At 36.2% G+C, this 14,992-nt stretch overlaps 1 protein-coding gene across 1 annotated transcript in view; it reads left to right on the plus strand.

Annotated features, from left to right (window-relative positions):
• Positions 1-443: 443 nt before the first annotated feature.
• Positions 444-14,992, plus strand: part of KCNH6 (potassium voltage-gated channel subfamily H member 6) — a 730,996-nt gene continuing 716,447 nt past the window's right edge. Inside the window, exon 1 of the mRNA XM_053699785.1 lies at positions 444-519. Coding sequence (XP_053555760.1) covers positions 444-519 — 76 coding nt within the window. The remainder of the gene's footprint in view (positions 520-14,992) is intronic.

Raw genomic sequence — 14,992 nt, forward strand, 5'->3', positions numbered from 1 at the left:
CCATCTATAGCTCCAGCGATTTCTAACCTCCTTGGGGACTTTGACTGTTTTTTTTTTTTAGGACGACAGAAAGAGCTGGATGGAGATTGTCAGTGTAGCAGTTGTTGCTGCTGACAACTCTGTTCCTTTGGCATATGTTTAGATTGAAGGTGGGGGTGTATATTGGGCAGTTCCTTACTACTGCCTCTCCCATACCTGGAAAACTAAAACCTCTATCATTCAGTTCAGCGTTTTCAAAATACACTGGGATATCTAGAACGTGAAAGGTAAAATGCACGGCAAAACCCTTTTGCCATGACGCCCGTAGTAGTATTATAGGTTATGCTGTGTTATGGTTTTTGGAAAACACAGATTTGGAAATCTTACCAGAATTACCAGACTGGAAATCCAAGAAGAACTGATAACTTTTATGTAATTTTAGATAGGAAACAGAGGATTCAAAGATGCCAGTCAGGAGGGGGCATGTGGCCCCCCAGAATACTTATCTGGACACTATAATCAGGAAGTTTGAAGGACAGAGTAAGTAACAACAAATCCCCTTTTTCAATTATGATCAACCACAGGGAACTTTTCTTTCTTTAAATGTACATTTTCAGATTCTTTGTCAGATTTAGATAAAAGTCATAACGTCTTAGTAACTCAGTAGCAAAATTGTTGGCTCTTTATAGCGTGAGTTTCTATTGTGTACTAAAGTAGATGGGTCGCAATAATATAGTGCTATGTGGTTGGATTAAGGGTTTTGTGGATGCTTATAGTGTTGGTTTCATTCAACTTAACTTCAGTAACCAAAAAAAGTAGCACATCAGCACTTTAGTAGAATGATGCCTCAGAAATAGATGAAAGTATCTCAAGATCATTCTGGCACAAGCATCTCGAGAAAATATTAACGATTACAATGAGATATATTACAAATATATGCACTAACACTGAAATAGCTTTAAATTAATTTGCCTGAATTTTGTGAGTAAACATTTTCCCGGTCTTTAAATATTGTTGAAAATTTATTTTAGCATGAATACTACTCAGATAAATATCCCTAAAATTATTCTTGACCCCAAAAAAACTATTCGCTAGATGTTTTAGACATATGCATTTTATTGTATGCTGCTGCATCAATGGAGAAACAATATACAGTACAGTACCTCTCTCACCAACAGGTAATTGGAATTTCATCTAAACAAACAACAAAAAGAAAAAAAACATCATTTACAGCAAACTGTAAAACACATGATCTAGGCTGTCTATAATATAATGACAACTCTTGGCATTGTCTCCATTGCTTTAATAAGTCACCTCGTACATAATAAATTGCTTTCTTCTGGTGGTCAGTGGAAGAATGGATGGTGCTGTTAATGCCTTTTTAATGTGTAGTTTTACTTTGGTATCTCTAATTGATAAATTCGTTTTTTTTTTCTCAAATAATACATTAAACTGTACTTAAAAAAAAAGAAAAAACAGTTAGTTGGTTTAATATTTGAAATATTGTTGAACTATTGTTTGTGTTGCAGGTGTTTTCAAATGTGTCAATAAAACCCACAAAACACAACTTGTTTTTTTTTTAGAAACTTAGTTGTTTGAAACTACAAAGTCTACAGCTAGAGAAATGCAGACACTATTTCACTATTTCTACCCATGTTTTCTTTAATAGTGTTCTCTATAAACAGGAAAACATCGCTTCTTTATAATTATAGAATTAGTCTTCCTTTGCCTTGAGGCTGAAGGGATGTAAAGAGGTTAAGTCTGACCTCTGAATTGATTCATATTTAAAGGGACACTAAACCCAAATTTTTTTCTTTCATGATTCAGACAGAGCATGCAATTTTAAGCAACTTTCTAATTTACTCCTATTATCAATTTTTCTTTGTTCTTTTGCTATCTGTATTTGAAAAAGAAGGCATCTAAATCAGTGTTAATTTTGACGGCAAATTTCAATTTAGTCTTAGTTTTAGTCTTTTGACTAAAATGCCATCTTAGTTTTAGTCGTATTTTAGCCATCTGAATTGTTTTAGTTTAGTCTAGTTTGAGTCGACTGAATCTCCAGTAGATTTTAGTCGACTAAATCTCCAATAGATTTTAGTCGACTAAAATCTAACTGGTTTAGTTATGGTGTAATGCATTATTTAAGTATGTCTCTATAATTTGCAAACGGATTATATACTCCAGGAGTAAACATAACACCTGTTATTATTTATGGTATTAAGGTTTAAACATTCAATACAGACACAGATTTAGCCGGTGTTATATATAACATCTTTATTAACCTCTTAAGGACATATGACGGAATTTTTCGATAAAAAAACAATTGAGCAAACTGAAAGCTGTGTCCTTAAAGGGTTAAACTTAAAATTAAATAAAACCAAGTTTCATAAACAAACAGAAGTGCAACTTTAAAATATATTAAAAAAAAACTGTAAACTGTATTGCCCAATATAAAAACTTTTAACAGTTCTCTGTTATTAATTAAAACAAGTATCAAGTAACTCAACAGAGTCAACACAACAAAAAGTTTATTCAGCTAGCAAAGGCACAGCATAACTATGCTTATTTCTATAGGAAGAATCAATTGATTGTTCACAAATTCTAAACATTTTCGGCAATGATATTAGCTCTGCTCTAGAACTTCCAAACTCATTATATACTCCTGGAGTAAAGGTTTATTAACCTGTTTTTATTTATGGTATTAAGGTTTGAACATGCAATAGAGATTTAACTGTTGTGGTATATAACATGTCTTGATTTATCTTAAAATGTATTAAAATTAAGTTTCATAAATTTGACAAATGAACAGTAATTTGATATGGATTGATTACAAAACTTTGCATAAAATGTTTTTGTCAGCAAATTTTGATTTAGTTTTAGTCATAGTCTTTTGACTAAAATGTCATTTTGATTTAGTTTTAGTCATAGTATTTGACTAAAATGCCATTTTAGTTTTAGTCGTATTTTAGTCATCAGAATTTCTTTAGTTTTATACTCATTTTAGTCTAGTTTTAGTCGACGAAATTAACATTGATCTAAATTAAGGAGCCAGCTATTTTTTGGTTTAGAACACTGGACTACATTTATCCACTAATCAACAAGAACAACCCAGGTTGTGAACCAAAAATGGGCCCGCTTCTAAACTTACATTCTTTCTTTTCAAATAAAGATTGCAAGAGAATGAAGAAAAAATGATAATAGGAGTAAATTAGAAAGTTGCTTAAAATTGTATGCTCTATCTGAATCGTGAAAGATAAAATTTGGGTTCAGTGTCCCTTTAAGAATGAAGGGGTCAGAGATACTTATAACTAAACCTGATGATCCTTAAAAGCTTAGTAGAGTTAAAGCTCATATACTCCAAAAACATAAAATACATGAGATTTTTTTCTCCTAACCTCATAAAAAGCAAGTTACTGAGCTTTGGGTACATAAAATATTTTCACATGTACTAATGACAAACAAAATATGATGCCTACATTGTATTGCATTAAATAAGAAACTTTTATTGATTTAAATTTAGCAATTGCATCATAAACAACAGTCTTAGCAAATGGTGGTGGATTCATGGATCATTCTTCCTTTGTAGATGGTTAAAGGGATAGTAAACACAATAATTTTCTTTAATGATTCAGATAGATCATGTAGTTTTAAGTAACTTTATGATTTACTCCTATTATCAATCTTTCTTTGTTCTCTTGCTATCTTTATTTGAAAAATCAGAAATCAAAGCTTTGAAGCCAGCCCATTTTAGGTTGAGGTCCTGTGTTGCGCTTGCTGATTGGATGACTAAATGTAGCCACCAATCAGCAAGCCCTATCCAGGGTACTAAACCAAAAATAGGCCGGCTCTAAAGCTTTCATTCCTGCTTTTTCAAATAAAGATACCAAGAGAATGAAGAAAACTAATAAGGAGTAAATTAGAAAGTTGCTTAAAATTGCATGCTCTATCTAAACCCTGAAAGAAAATATTTGGGTTTACTATCCCTTTAAGGAGAACCCAGGAGTACAATTATGTGGTATGCAAATAAAGTGAAATCTTAAAAAAATAATAAATAATAAAAATAATTTAAAATATGAGTTCACCTTCTGTTTATCAGTAAGTGTTATCCAACTAATGTGTCTCATTTTTAGATATAATCTATTTACATTTAATTAACAAATTTAAACAGTCTTGGTATAGGTTTATAATTAGGGAGCTTACAGTTCACTGTACCAATGTGTATCAATAACCCACCCATTATATAATATATTTTTGTGTGTAAAGTTCTGTCTGCTTAGAAATGGCTTCAATTATAACATAGACTAATCTCCGAAGATGAAGCTGGCATGATCATTTAAACCTTATAATCTTGGGGAAATGAGAACTGTCATGTATTGGTGAATAATGTTCTGGACTGAGTACAAGGTGCTTTGGGAAAGATGTGACTGTATAATGAGTATGAAACAGCAGAAAGTTAGTTCTGTATGTGGAATGTGCCAAGTGGCTACTGAAGATTACTAAACTAACATGATATAATAACAGCTGATAGAAGATAGATTTTACAAATGATTGAGGCATCATGCCTCAGAACAATTATGAGATATGGCTAAGCACCAAACACATAATTTAAATTAGCAAACAATTATGCAAAGTTGAAGGATCTTTTTTTTTTTTTTTTTTTTTTTTAATAAATTTTTATTGAGGAGTGAAAAATAAATGAACAAACATCATGCGGTTACAGGTAAACAGGATACAAAACATAAAGGGGCATGACATAATGATTGTACACAATACAATACTGTTATCCAATTCTATAAAAACAGAAGGTGTACCTTAAAAAACCTCCGTTTTCAATTTTATTTTGCTTTCCTCGTCTGGAAAAACAATATGAAGTATCCCTTTATTGTATGCTACAACTTGGTAATGAACAGTTTCCCCTTAGTAAACATAACAGCCACTTTTGGACCGCTGACAACTAGGTGATATTGGGAAGGGGAATGCAGGGAAAAGAAATGCAGGGTCACTTTTGGACCCATTTGTAAAATTAAGATTACAAACATATAGAATGTATGGTATACAGGAACCTTATAGATCTGGACTAATGAAGAGAATACAAACTAATATTTAACGGCTTAGGAACTATAGTACTTGTGGCGTACAGATATCATTAAGACAGGGGAGCTAGGAGAACAATTATTGGGTCCGTAAACAGACCCAGAAAATCTATATTATTAGGGGACTGGTGTGGTATCAGCTCCATATTTACTGTAAAAAGCTACTAAATAAATCTCCTGAATCCAGACCTGTCTCTATCCCATCTACAAGAAGCTTGCTTGTGGCGGTGAAATGCCATTGAACCTAGATAACAAACTATGTATATAAGGTTATATGAGCCCTAAACAATGGGTTTTGGTCAGCCTCTAATACGTTCAAGTGGCTATATCACTGTGGGGGAAGGGATATAAATGCATCGCCTGCCATGCAGTGAACTGCTACAGTATTCAATAACAGGTGTGAGTTAAACAGCAGTGAATGTGTTAGTATGGTGCACATAATATAAATAATAATGAAGACCCACATTGCATCTGGCCTAAAGAATTTATGTATACATTTCTTAGGTTAGGTTATGGTAGGCACTGTGGCAAAACAGTATGTAATATTCCCTTTACTTCGAGCTTCTGTACTGCTATTCAGGTTAATGCTTTCTATGGTAAGACACACAAGACAATCTGAGCTGAAATGCACTTAGTCCACATTGAAGGGAACCCTTCTGCGACTCTTGTTAAAAACAGCCCTCCAGGTTATCAATTGGTGGTTCAAAAGGTTGTAAGAACAGTTCTTGCACAATCTCCACTATATCTGCAGACTGCATGGATTATGAAATCCAACCCACAAGCTCCGTGCATGAGCATCGAGACTAAAGGTAGAGAGCAGGACTGTTTAAATGAGACAAACAGCTGGTTACATATATGAATTCTAAGGGAAGTTAATAGGTAGATCATGGGGCAAAGTCCACCTGGGGCTACATGGGAGCAGTTCAGTAACGTCCTTTAAATGACAAGTAAATAAGTTCAGGGAAAAAGTTACTAGCCACCGGGTAGGAGCTTAATGACCTGAGTGCCCCATGAGCTGTCTTCTGCTAGCCTATGCCAGCGCGAGTGGGAAGTGCGACATCTCGGGTGACCTGGGACCCAAACACATACCTTGAAGCCATCGCCAAGCCCCCACGTAATGTGTGACTTACGAATCTCCAGGGAAGGCCAATTTTCAGGCATGACACCGAAGTAGGCACCAGCTCTCCGACAATGTTCAGCACAGATGAGTAAGGGATCTTTGAGTCTGAACTGTCCAGAGCCGGGAAAAGGCTACTTGTCGCAATACTTAATTTTCTGGGATGCAGCTTGCGTTGATCCAGGGGCCCACAATAGAAAGTATGTCCGGGGGCCATCTTGAAAGCGCTATGTGAGGAGGACATCTGAACCCACGAGGAGGGAGGGTGCCCTTTCCCAGTCTCCGCATCCATGGCACCTGCCAGAAGTCTATCTCGCTTCCTGCAAGAAGCACGATCTCGTCTCATCTTTGGGACACCCACTCTGTCAGCTGTGAGCACAGTTTTCTCCCCCCGGTCCTGTGCTGGTAGTTGGTCACGACCCCTGCATGGGTAAGTAACCACCTGTATCTGCTGCTGAGTGGCAATGATAGCGTCCCCTATACTCTGTGCTTTATGCTCGCATTGGATGTTCAGTTGCTGCTTTGCGTTCCGCTGGTCCGCCATAAGGATATAGGACAGCTTGCTTTCAAGCTCCAAAAAGTGAGCATTGAGTGATTTGAGCAGCGCTTCCTGCCATCTATCGACAGCTGCTAACGCCATCTTGGTCATCATCAGGGCCAGTAGTAGCTAGTGTAGCGGAGGGCTGAATGTACACCTAAGGTTGATAGGTGCCCGTTTTAGGTAGAAATATTTTGCAGTAGTAGTAAATAGTACTACTTGTAACCCCAGTCTCCTAGGGGGGGGAATATGCGGCAGCCCCGGCTCCACAAACCGGCAAACACTATGTGAATGCAGTAGCCGTGAGGCCTAACTGTAGAGCATAGGCAAAGATTAATCCTGAAAGTTCCTCCCAAGATTGACAAATTCTTGAGTGTTGTAATAGTTAGCTGGGTTCTAGGTATGAAGTAAACTCAGTTTCAGAGAAGAACAATAGAAGTTTCATGAAAAACTCCAAAGTAGAGCCAGGAGCTCCCTCAAGACACGTCTTGCCACTACAGCTGTAGGCTCCGCCCCCCAAGTTGAAGGATCTTTACTGAGCAAGAAAGGCTATGTAGAGAACTGAATAATTCTGTGCAGAATACATCAGATTTGCTCAATCCCCATCATTCTTTGATGACCTAAGGCACAGAAACTCTCATGGACACCTTACAAATTATTTATCAACCCAGGATGACATCTAAAAGTAGCAGCATGTATTTTTTTTTTTGCTTCCAAATGCCAAACATATTTAAAGTATGTCGAAGAATGAACTGAGTTTATTTGATAAATATTATTATGGAACAGAATATAAAACAGGAAACATAATTATCAAAACATTCTGTGTGCCACAATTTGTTTTCTTGATTGCCAATTTTAGTTAAGATTAAATAGTCATTTTAAACACTTACCAAATGATTAACCCACAAAAATTCCCATAGATGTTATTAATTACAATAGACCAAATTAATAGCAGTTCTATGTAAGCTTTGAACCCGTACATAATCATCATAGAGCACAAAGGTTCTCAAAGGACTGTCAACAGCTATACATTTATAAGGTAGCCCATTTATTAGCTATCAATCTTATGCACTACCCTGAAAAAGGAAAGATATTAAAGTGGCAAAAGGGGATTTAAACATTAAGTAGAAGTTTGGAAACACTTGGTAGCATCTCCCAATTTTTACAAGCTGGATACATCCCTGAGTATATCTAATTTATTGAGGGACAGGTGAAATGTATCCTTCTGGGCAGATGGGCAGAATTCAGGATGTTTTATGATCAGAGATGTACTGTAGGTAAGACAGGTAAAATAAAACCTGACAGATATGATCTGGGGAACAGTTTTCCCTGCATTAAAAGATTACTTTAATTTGCAAAGCAGACATAGCCAATCATAAAAATGGAAGACATGCTTGATATGGAGGTAGACAGGTGTTTTTTTATTTAAAAAGACAGACCGACAGACTAGATTTGATTATTTACAGGTCAGTCCAATCCGATAGGAGGAGAGAACAAGAAGGTGCTTACTGAAGTGGACATTTTGAATTAATGCAGTCCAAAGTCTAACTACATGGTAGTCAGATCATGTAGTGCATGATGTGGGGATAGGGGGAGAAAATAGATCTGAGAAGCTAGTAGGTCAGATTTAGGTGATAAAGGAGAATCTAATTTCACTGGAGTGAAGAAACAGATTAATGTGAGCTGTCTACTTTAGGATTCAGGAAAAACAATGAGTTAAACTCTGGTATCTCATAACTCATGACAACTAATGACTGAACCTTGACAAAGAGTAATAACTTGAACTTTGTAACCAAGTTTAATTTTCCTCATCATTTCACAGCTACTTGAAAATAGCACTATCTAATGCACTTAGAGACATACAATGAGCTTACAGATGGTGTTCGCTATTGCCCCATTCTTACCTAAGTTCCGTAAAACAGAACAAATGTAATCATTGGACACTTTCTATATTATTCAGGATTGTTTTTTTAAAAAAATAGAGGATGCTAAATAGACATTGTTGTCAACTATTTTGTTTGTATTTTGTATTTTGTATTTGTATTTCAAATAGTTTGAACTTAACTCTTAGAGGGATTCAAGTCATTTTACATTTGTACTTTATAAAAAGTTGGAAAGTATATTAAAATAGATATTACATCATTACATGGAGCGAGAATGACCTTGTCCTGTTTTTTGGCACAATTTTATGATGTAATCATTGTCAATGGACAATTGAATCCATTAATTAAACATGGAACATTAAAATCAACTGTTACAACTCACATGTTTAAGTCAAATATATGAAAAAAGAAAAGAAAAATAAATTATAATGAAAAATACAAGTCTAAAATCTGTTTCTATATGACACAACTAAATAAAAATACAGTAAATTAGGATGTGATTAGGGCTCAAAATTTCAAGCCCTAAGCTACTAGCCAGCCCACAATGTTACTCGCCATTTTGGATCCCTCCCACGAAACACCCAATAACCCTCCTATTCTTTGCAAATGTTTAGAAAATGTGAAACACCTTATTGAGGTGTGGAGGTTTTTTATTTTTTTTTGTTTTATACCATAAATTAAATAATACTACATACAGTAATAAATTCACAAATATACGTTCATAACAGTTAGCAACATCAACTAGGGTTCTGGAGAAGACAACTGCTGGACAGAAAAAGGAAGTTGTTGAACTGAGAGAAAGCAGAGACTGTTGACATTAATGTGAGGTCATAGCAGACCTGGAAAAAAAGTTTTATAACTATCATCTCTCAGCTATATTTCTCCACTCCAATCTATATTTTCACACCCTCCCTTCTCTCTCAGGCCATATCTTCTCTTTACACTCTCTCTTCTCTCTCAAATCTCTTCATTTTTCTCTCTCAATGCTTTCTCACTTCTATCCTGTTCTTCACTTTCACTTTTCCTCTCCAATATCTCTCTGCCCCTGTTTACCCTCTCAGAAGTAACAGTCTAAGCACTAATGGGGTCCCTATAGCCCCTAGAGGGATAACATATTGTTGACCTTTCATGAATTTATATATATCCCTTTAGATAATATTTGAAGACATTCACTAACTAACTTTTAATTACCACTGTTAAATTTCCACTCGCCCAATGGATTGTGGGCTAATGGAAATTTTGAGCCTTGATGTAATATTTATACAATTACTGATTAATATACAAAAAATATATGATTTTGCATTGTTGTTTGAAAGATTTTTCAATATATTGGGTCAGATTACAAGTGGTGCGCTAATTTTTTTTCAGCTTGTGCCTTATTTGTGCTTAACGTAAAAAATCATTGCAGCTGCTTTAGTGCTCTAATTTCAAGTTGAAAGTTAAAAGTTAGCATGCAAGCAAAAGACAAAAGCATGCTAATTTCAGGACTTTAGATATTGTGACTGATAACTTCTCCCCAAAGACTACTAAATGGTGCTCTAAAAAACAAAACATATTAGTTATCGCGCTCTAACCTGACACTGTGGTAGAAGAAAACATTATTTTTAAACATATATATATATATATATATATATATATATATATATATATATTTTTTATCAAACTAGAACATACAAGCCCATACCATTAACTGGGTTATCAGGAAAAAACTGGATAATATTAATGTAAAATGGAATACACCCAAAGGTTTTATGAGAACTTAGTACTGTTATAGACAAACCTCTACTCTTAATTTTTCAAGACTCATTATCCTCAGGCATACTACCCTAGGACTGGCATAAAGCTGATATGGTGACACTTTTTAAAAAGGGAAGCTGTGCTGATCCAGGAAGCTATTGACCAGTTAGTCTGACATCAATAGTGGGGAAGATACTTGAAGGGATTATAAGAGATTATATTGATGAGTATATTTGTTTAAACAAGATTATAAGTTCAAATCAGCATCGTTTTATGAGTAATATATCATGTCAAACTAATCTAATTAGATTATACGAGGAATTAATTAAAAATATTGATAAAGGGTAATCAGTTGATGTTTCAGTATCTCACAAAAGTGAGTACACCCCTCACATTTTTGTAAATATTTTAATATATCTTTTTATATGACAACCCTGAAGAAATTGCACTTTGCTACAATGTAAAGTAGTGAGTGTACAGCCTGTATAAAAGTGTAAATTTGCTGTTCCCTCAAAATAACCCAACACACAGCCATTAATGTCTAAACCGTTGGCAACAAAAGTGAGTGCCTAATGAGTGAGTGTCCAAATTGTGCCTAATTAGCCATTTTCCCTCCCTGGTGCCATGTGACTCATTAGTGTTACAAGGTCTCTGGTGTGAATGGGGAGCAGGTGTGTTAAATTTGGTATTATTGCTCTCACACTCTCTCCTACTGGTCACTGGAAGTTCAACATTGCACCTCATGGCAAAAAACTCTCTGAGGATCTGAAAAAAAAGAATTGTTGCTCTGCATAAAGATGGCCTAGGCTATAAGAAGATTGCCAAGACCCTAAAACTGAACTGCAGCACGGTGGGTAAGACCATACAGCGGTTTCACAGGACAGGTTCCACTCAGAACAGGCCTTGCCATGGTCAACCAAAGAAGTTGAGTGCTCATGCTCAGCGTCATATCCAGAGGTTGCCTTTGGGAAATATATGTATGAGTGCTGGCAGCATTGCTGCAGAGGTTGAAGGGGTTGGGGTTTAGCCTGTCAGTCAGTGCTCAGACCATATGCCGCACACAGCATCAAATTGGTCTGCATGGCTGTCGTTCCAGAAGGAAGCCTCTTCTGAAGATGATGCACAATAAAGCATGCAAACAGTTTGCTAAAGACAAGCAGACTAAGAACAAGGATTACTGGAACCATGTCCTGTGGTCTGATGAGACCAAGATAAACTCTGTGGGGCATCCTGAAATGGAAGGTGGGGGAGCGCAAGGTCTCTAACATCCACCAGCTCCGTAATGTTGTCATTGAGGAGTGGAAGAGGACTACAGTGGCAACCTGTTAAGCTCTGGTGAACTCCATGCCCAAGAGGGTTAAGTCAGTGCTGGAAAATAATGGTGGCAACACAAAATATTGACACTTTGGACATTTCCACTTAGGGGTGTACTCACTTTTGTTGCCAACGGTTTAGACATTAATGGCTGTGTGTTGAGTTATTTTGAGAGGACAGCAAATTTACACTGTTATACAGGCTGTACACTCATTACTTTACATTGCAGCAAAGTGTCATTTCTTCAGTGTTGTCACATGAAAAGATGTAATAAAATATTTACAAAAATGTAAGGGGTCTACTCACTTTTGTGAGATACTATATATACTTGGATTTTGCAAAGGCGTTTGATACATTGCCACATGAGAGATTAATATACAAAATTAAGGGACTGGGGATAGCAGAAAATGTTAGCTCCTGGATAAATAACTGAATAAAAGATAGGGAGCAACGAGTAGTAGTAAATGGATTATACTCAGATTGTACAAAGGTAATCAGTGGAGTCCCCCAGGGATCAGTACTTGGCCCTGTTCTTTTTAATATTTTTATTAATGACTTGGAGCAAGAGTAAAATAGCAACATCTCTATTTTTGAAGATGATAGAAAGTTGTGTAAGGCCATTAGGTCAGGGGATGATACACTTGCTTTACAAGAGGATCTGCAAAAATTAGGAGAATGAGCAGGTAAATGGAAAATGAGTATTAATACTGGAAAATGCAAGGTTCTATATTTTGAATGTAAAAATAAGCAGGCACCCTATTACTAGACTTAGTCAAACAGAGGAGGAAAGGGATTTGGGAGTAGTAATAGATAACAAGCTAAAGATGGGTGCACAATGCAAGACATCGGCTGCTAGCATGTAGTAGTAAACGGATCATACTCAGATTGGACAAAGGTAATCAGTGGAGTCCCCCAGGAATCAGCACTGGGCCCTGCTATTTTTAATATTTTTTATTAATGACTTGGAGCAAGAATTAAATAGCAACATCTCTATTTTTTCAGATGAAACAAAGTTCTGTAAGGTCGTTAGGTCAGGAAAGGATGAACTTGCTTTACAAGGGGATCTTCAAAAATTAGAAGAATGGGCAGATAAATGGAAATGCAAGGTTCTACATACTGGAAGTAAAAATAAGCAGGTAACCTATTATTTAAATGTGACTAAATTTAGTCAAACAGAGGAGGAAAGGGATTTGGGAGTAGTAATAGATAATAAGGTAAAGATGGGTGCCCAATGCAGGGCAGCAGCTTTAAGGCTAATAAAGATACTAGCATGTATTAAAAGAAACATTGATGCAAGGGAGGAAAGCATCATTCTGTCACTATATAAATCCCTTGTAAGACCTCACCTTGAGTATGGAGTGCAGTTCTAGTGTCTGATCTAAAAAAAAGACATTGCAGACTTATAAAAAAGTTCATAGAAGGGCCGCTAGTTAATAAGGGGAATGGAGAATTTAAGTTATGAGGAAAGGTTAGCCGAACTGGGTCTTTTTTCTCTAGTAAAAAGGTGCTTGAGAGGTGACATGATTACTTTATATAAATATATTCAAGACCCATACACAGAGATGGCATAAGCTTTGTTTATTCCAAAACAATTGTTTGTGACAAGAGGTCACAAGTTAAGGCTGGATGAAAGGAGATTTAATTTCCTGCAACAGAAATGTTTAATCACTGTAAGAACAATCAAATTGTGTAACTCATTACCAAAGGAGATTGTAAATGCCAATACCTTAGATACATTTAAAAATGGTTTAGATACATTTCTGGCTAGAAACAGAATGCAGGGATATGATTGTTTGTGTTAAATGGGTCACCTTTTTTAATGGGATTAATTTAAGATCTTTTAATTTAAAGTGAAAGTCAATCCTAGCGTTTTACAAACTGTAGGGTTTTCTATTGAAACAAATAAAGGGGACTTTCATTCATGAAGTATAAGATACTTCATGTAGAAAGCTCCTTTATTTGATTCAATCAATCACCGTTTTTACCTTGTACAGCAGCCCACGGCAAAAAAATATATTGGCTAAGAGGTGACGTTTTCACTTTTTAGCCAATAGCCGTGCGACAAATCCAGCTCCATTGGGCGCCAAGCCGTATTTACCGCAAGGCTATTGGATAAAAGGTGAAAACATCACCTCTTAGCCAAATATTTGTTTAGCCGTGGGCTGCTGTTCCAGGTAAAAAGGGTGATCGATTGAATCAAATAAAGGAGCTTTCTACATGAAGTATCTTATACTTCATGAATGAAAGTGCCCTTTATTTGTTTCAATAGTCAATCCTAGCGTTTGTAAAATGCTAGGATTGACTTTAACTTTAAAAAATAATTTTGTAAGTATATTTGTATAGGTTGAACTTGATGGACTTCTGCTTTTTTCAACCTCTTCTACTATGTTACTATGTAACTATGTTATGTTAGTATTTTATTATTATTTTTGTAAAATATATATGTATACCTATAAATCTAGATCACTGGTTTTCAAACCTGTCATATGGCCTCCTCAACAGGCCAGATTTGCAGGATTAACTTGGATGAGAGTAGGTAAAATAACCATGTTTACTAATCAGATGATTATTTTGCTCCACTTCAGGGGCCCGATCCGATATGCAGCGTCGCCCGCAAAAGCCGGCGATGCCAGTTTTTGCACGGGTTTGGTATCACATATACGGCGTAGCATACAATTTACGCCCGTATATTTCACCCGTCGCCCGCAATTCTTACTCCCATAGGCTAACATGGGACCGCATCGTAAATCGGTATCCAATATCCAGTGCAAGTCCTTACGTGGTGAAAATGGAGAAATCTTACTCCATTTTCACCTCGCCATAAAATGCAGCCGTAGCAGGCCTTGAGCTGATTATGGGAGCACTGTAACTCCCTAAATGCCTTCCAAAAAAAACCTAACACCTAACGCATGCGCAATGTCTATCTACCTGTCAACCGCAACCCCCCACCGCAATAACTAATAAAGTGTATTAACCCTTAAACCGCCGCTCCCGGAGCCCACCGCCACCTACATTATATGTATTAACCCCTAAACTGCCGCTCCCGGACCCCGCCGCACCTAAATAAAGTGTTTAACCCCTAAACCGCCGCTCCCAGACCCCGCCGAAACCTACATTAAATTTATTAACCCCTAATCTGATCCCACTACACCGCCGCCACCTACATTAAATTTATTAATCCCTAATCTTACCCCCCTACACCGCCGCCACCTACATTAAATTTATTAACCCCTAAACCTAGTCTAACCCTAACACCCCCTAACTTAATTATTATTTAAATAAATCTAAATAATATTACTATTATTAACTAAAGTATTCCTATTTAAAACTA

This window comes from Bombina bombina, chromosome 1, assembly GCF_027579735.1.
Source record: "Bombina bombina isolate aBomBom1 chromosome 1, aBomBom1.pri, whole genome shotgun sequence".
Lineage (NCBI taxonomy): Eukaryota > Metazoa > Chordata > Amphibia > Anura > Bombinatoridae > Bombina > Bombina bombina.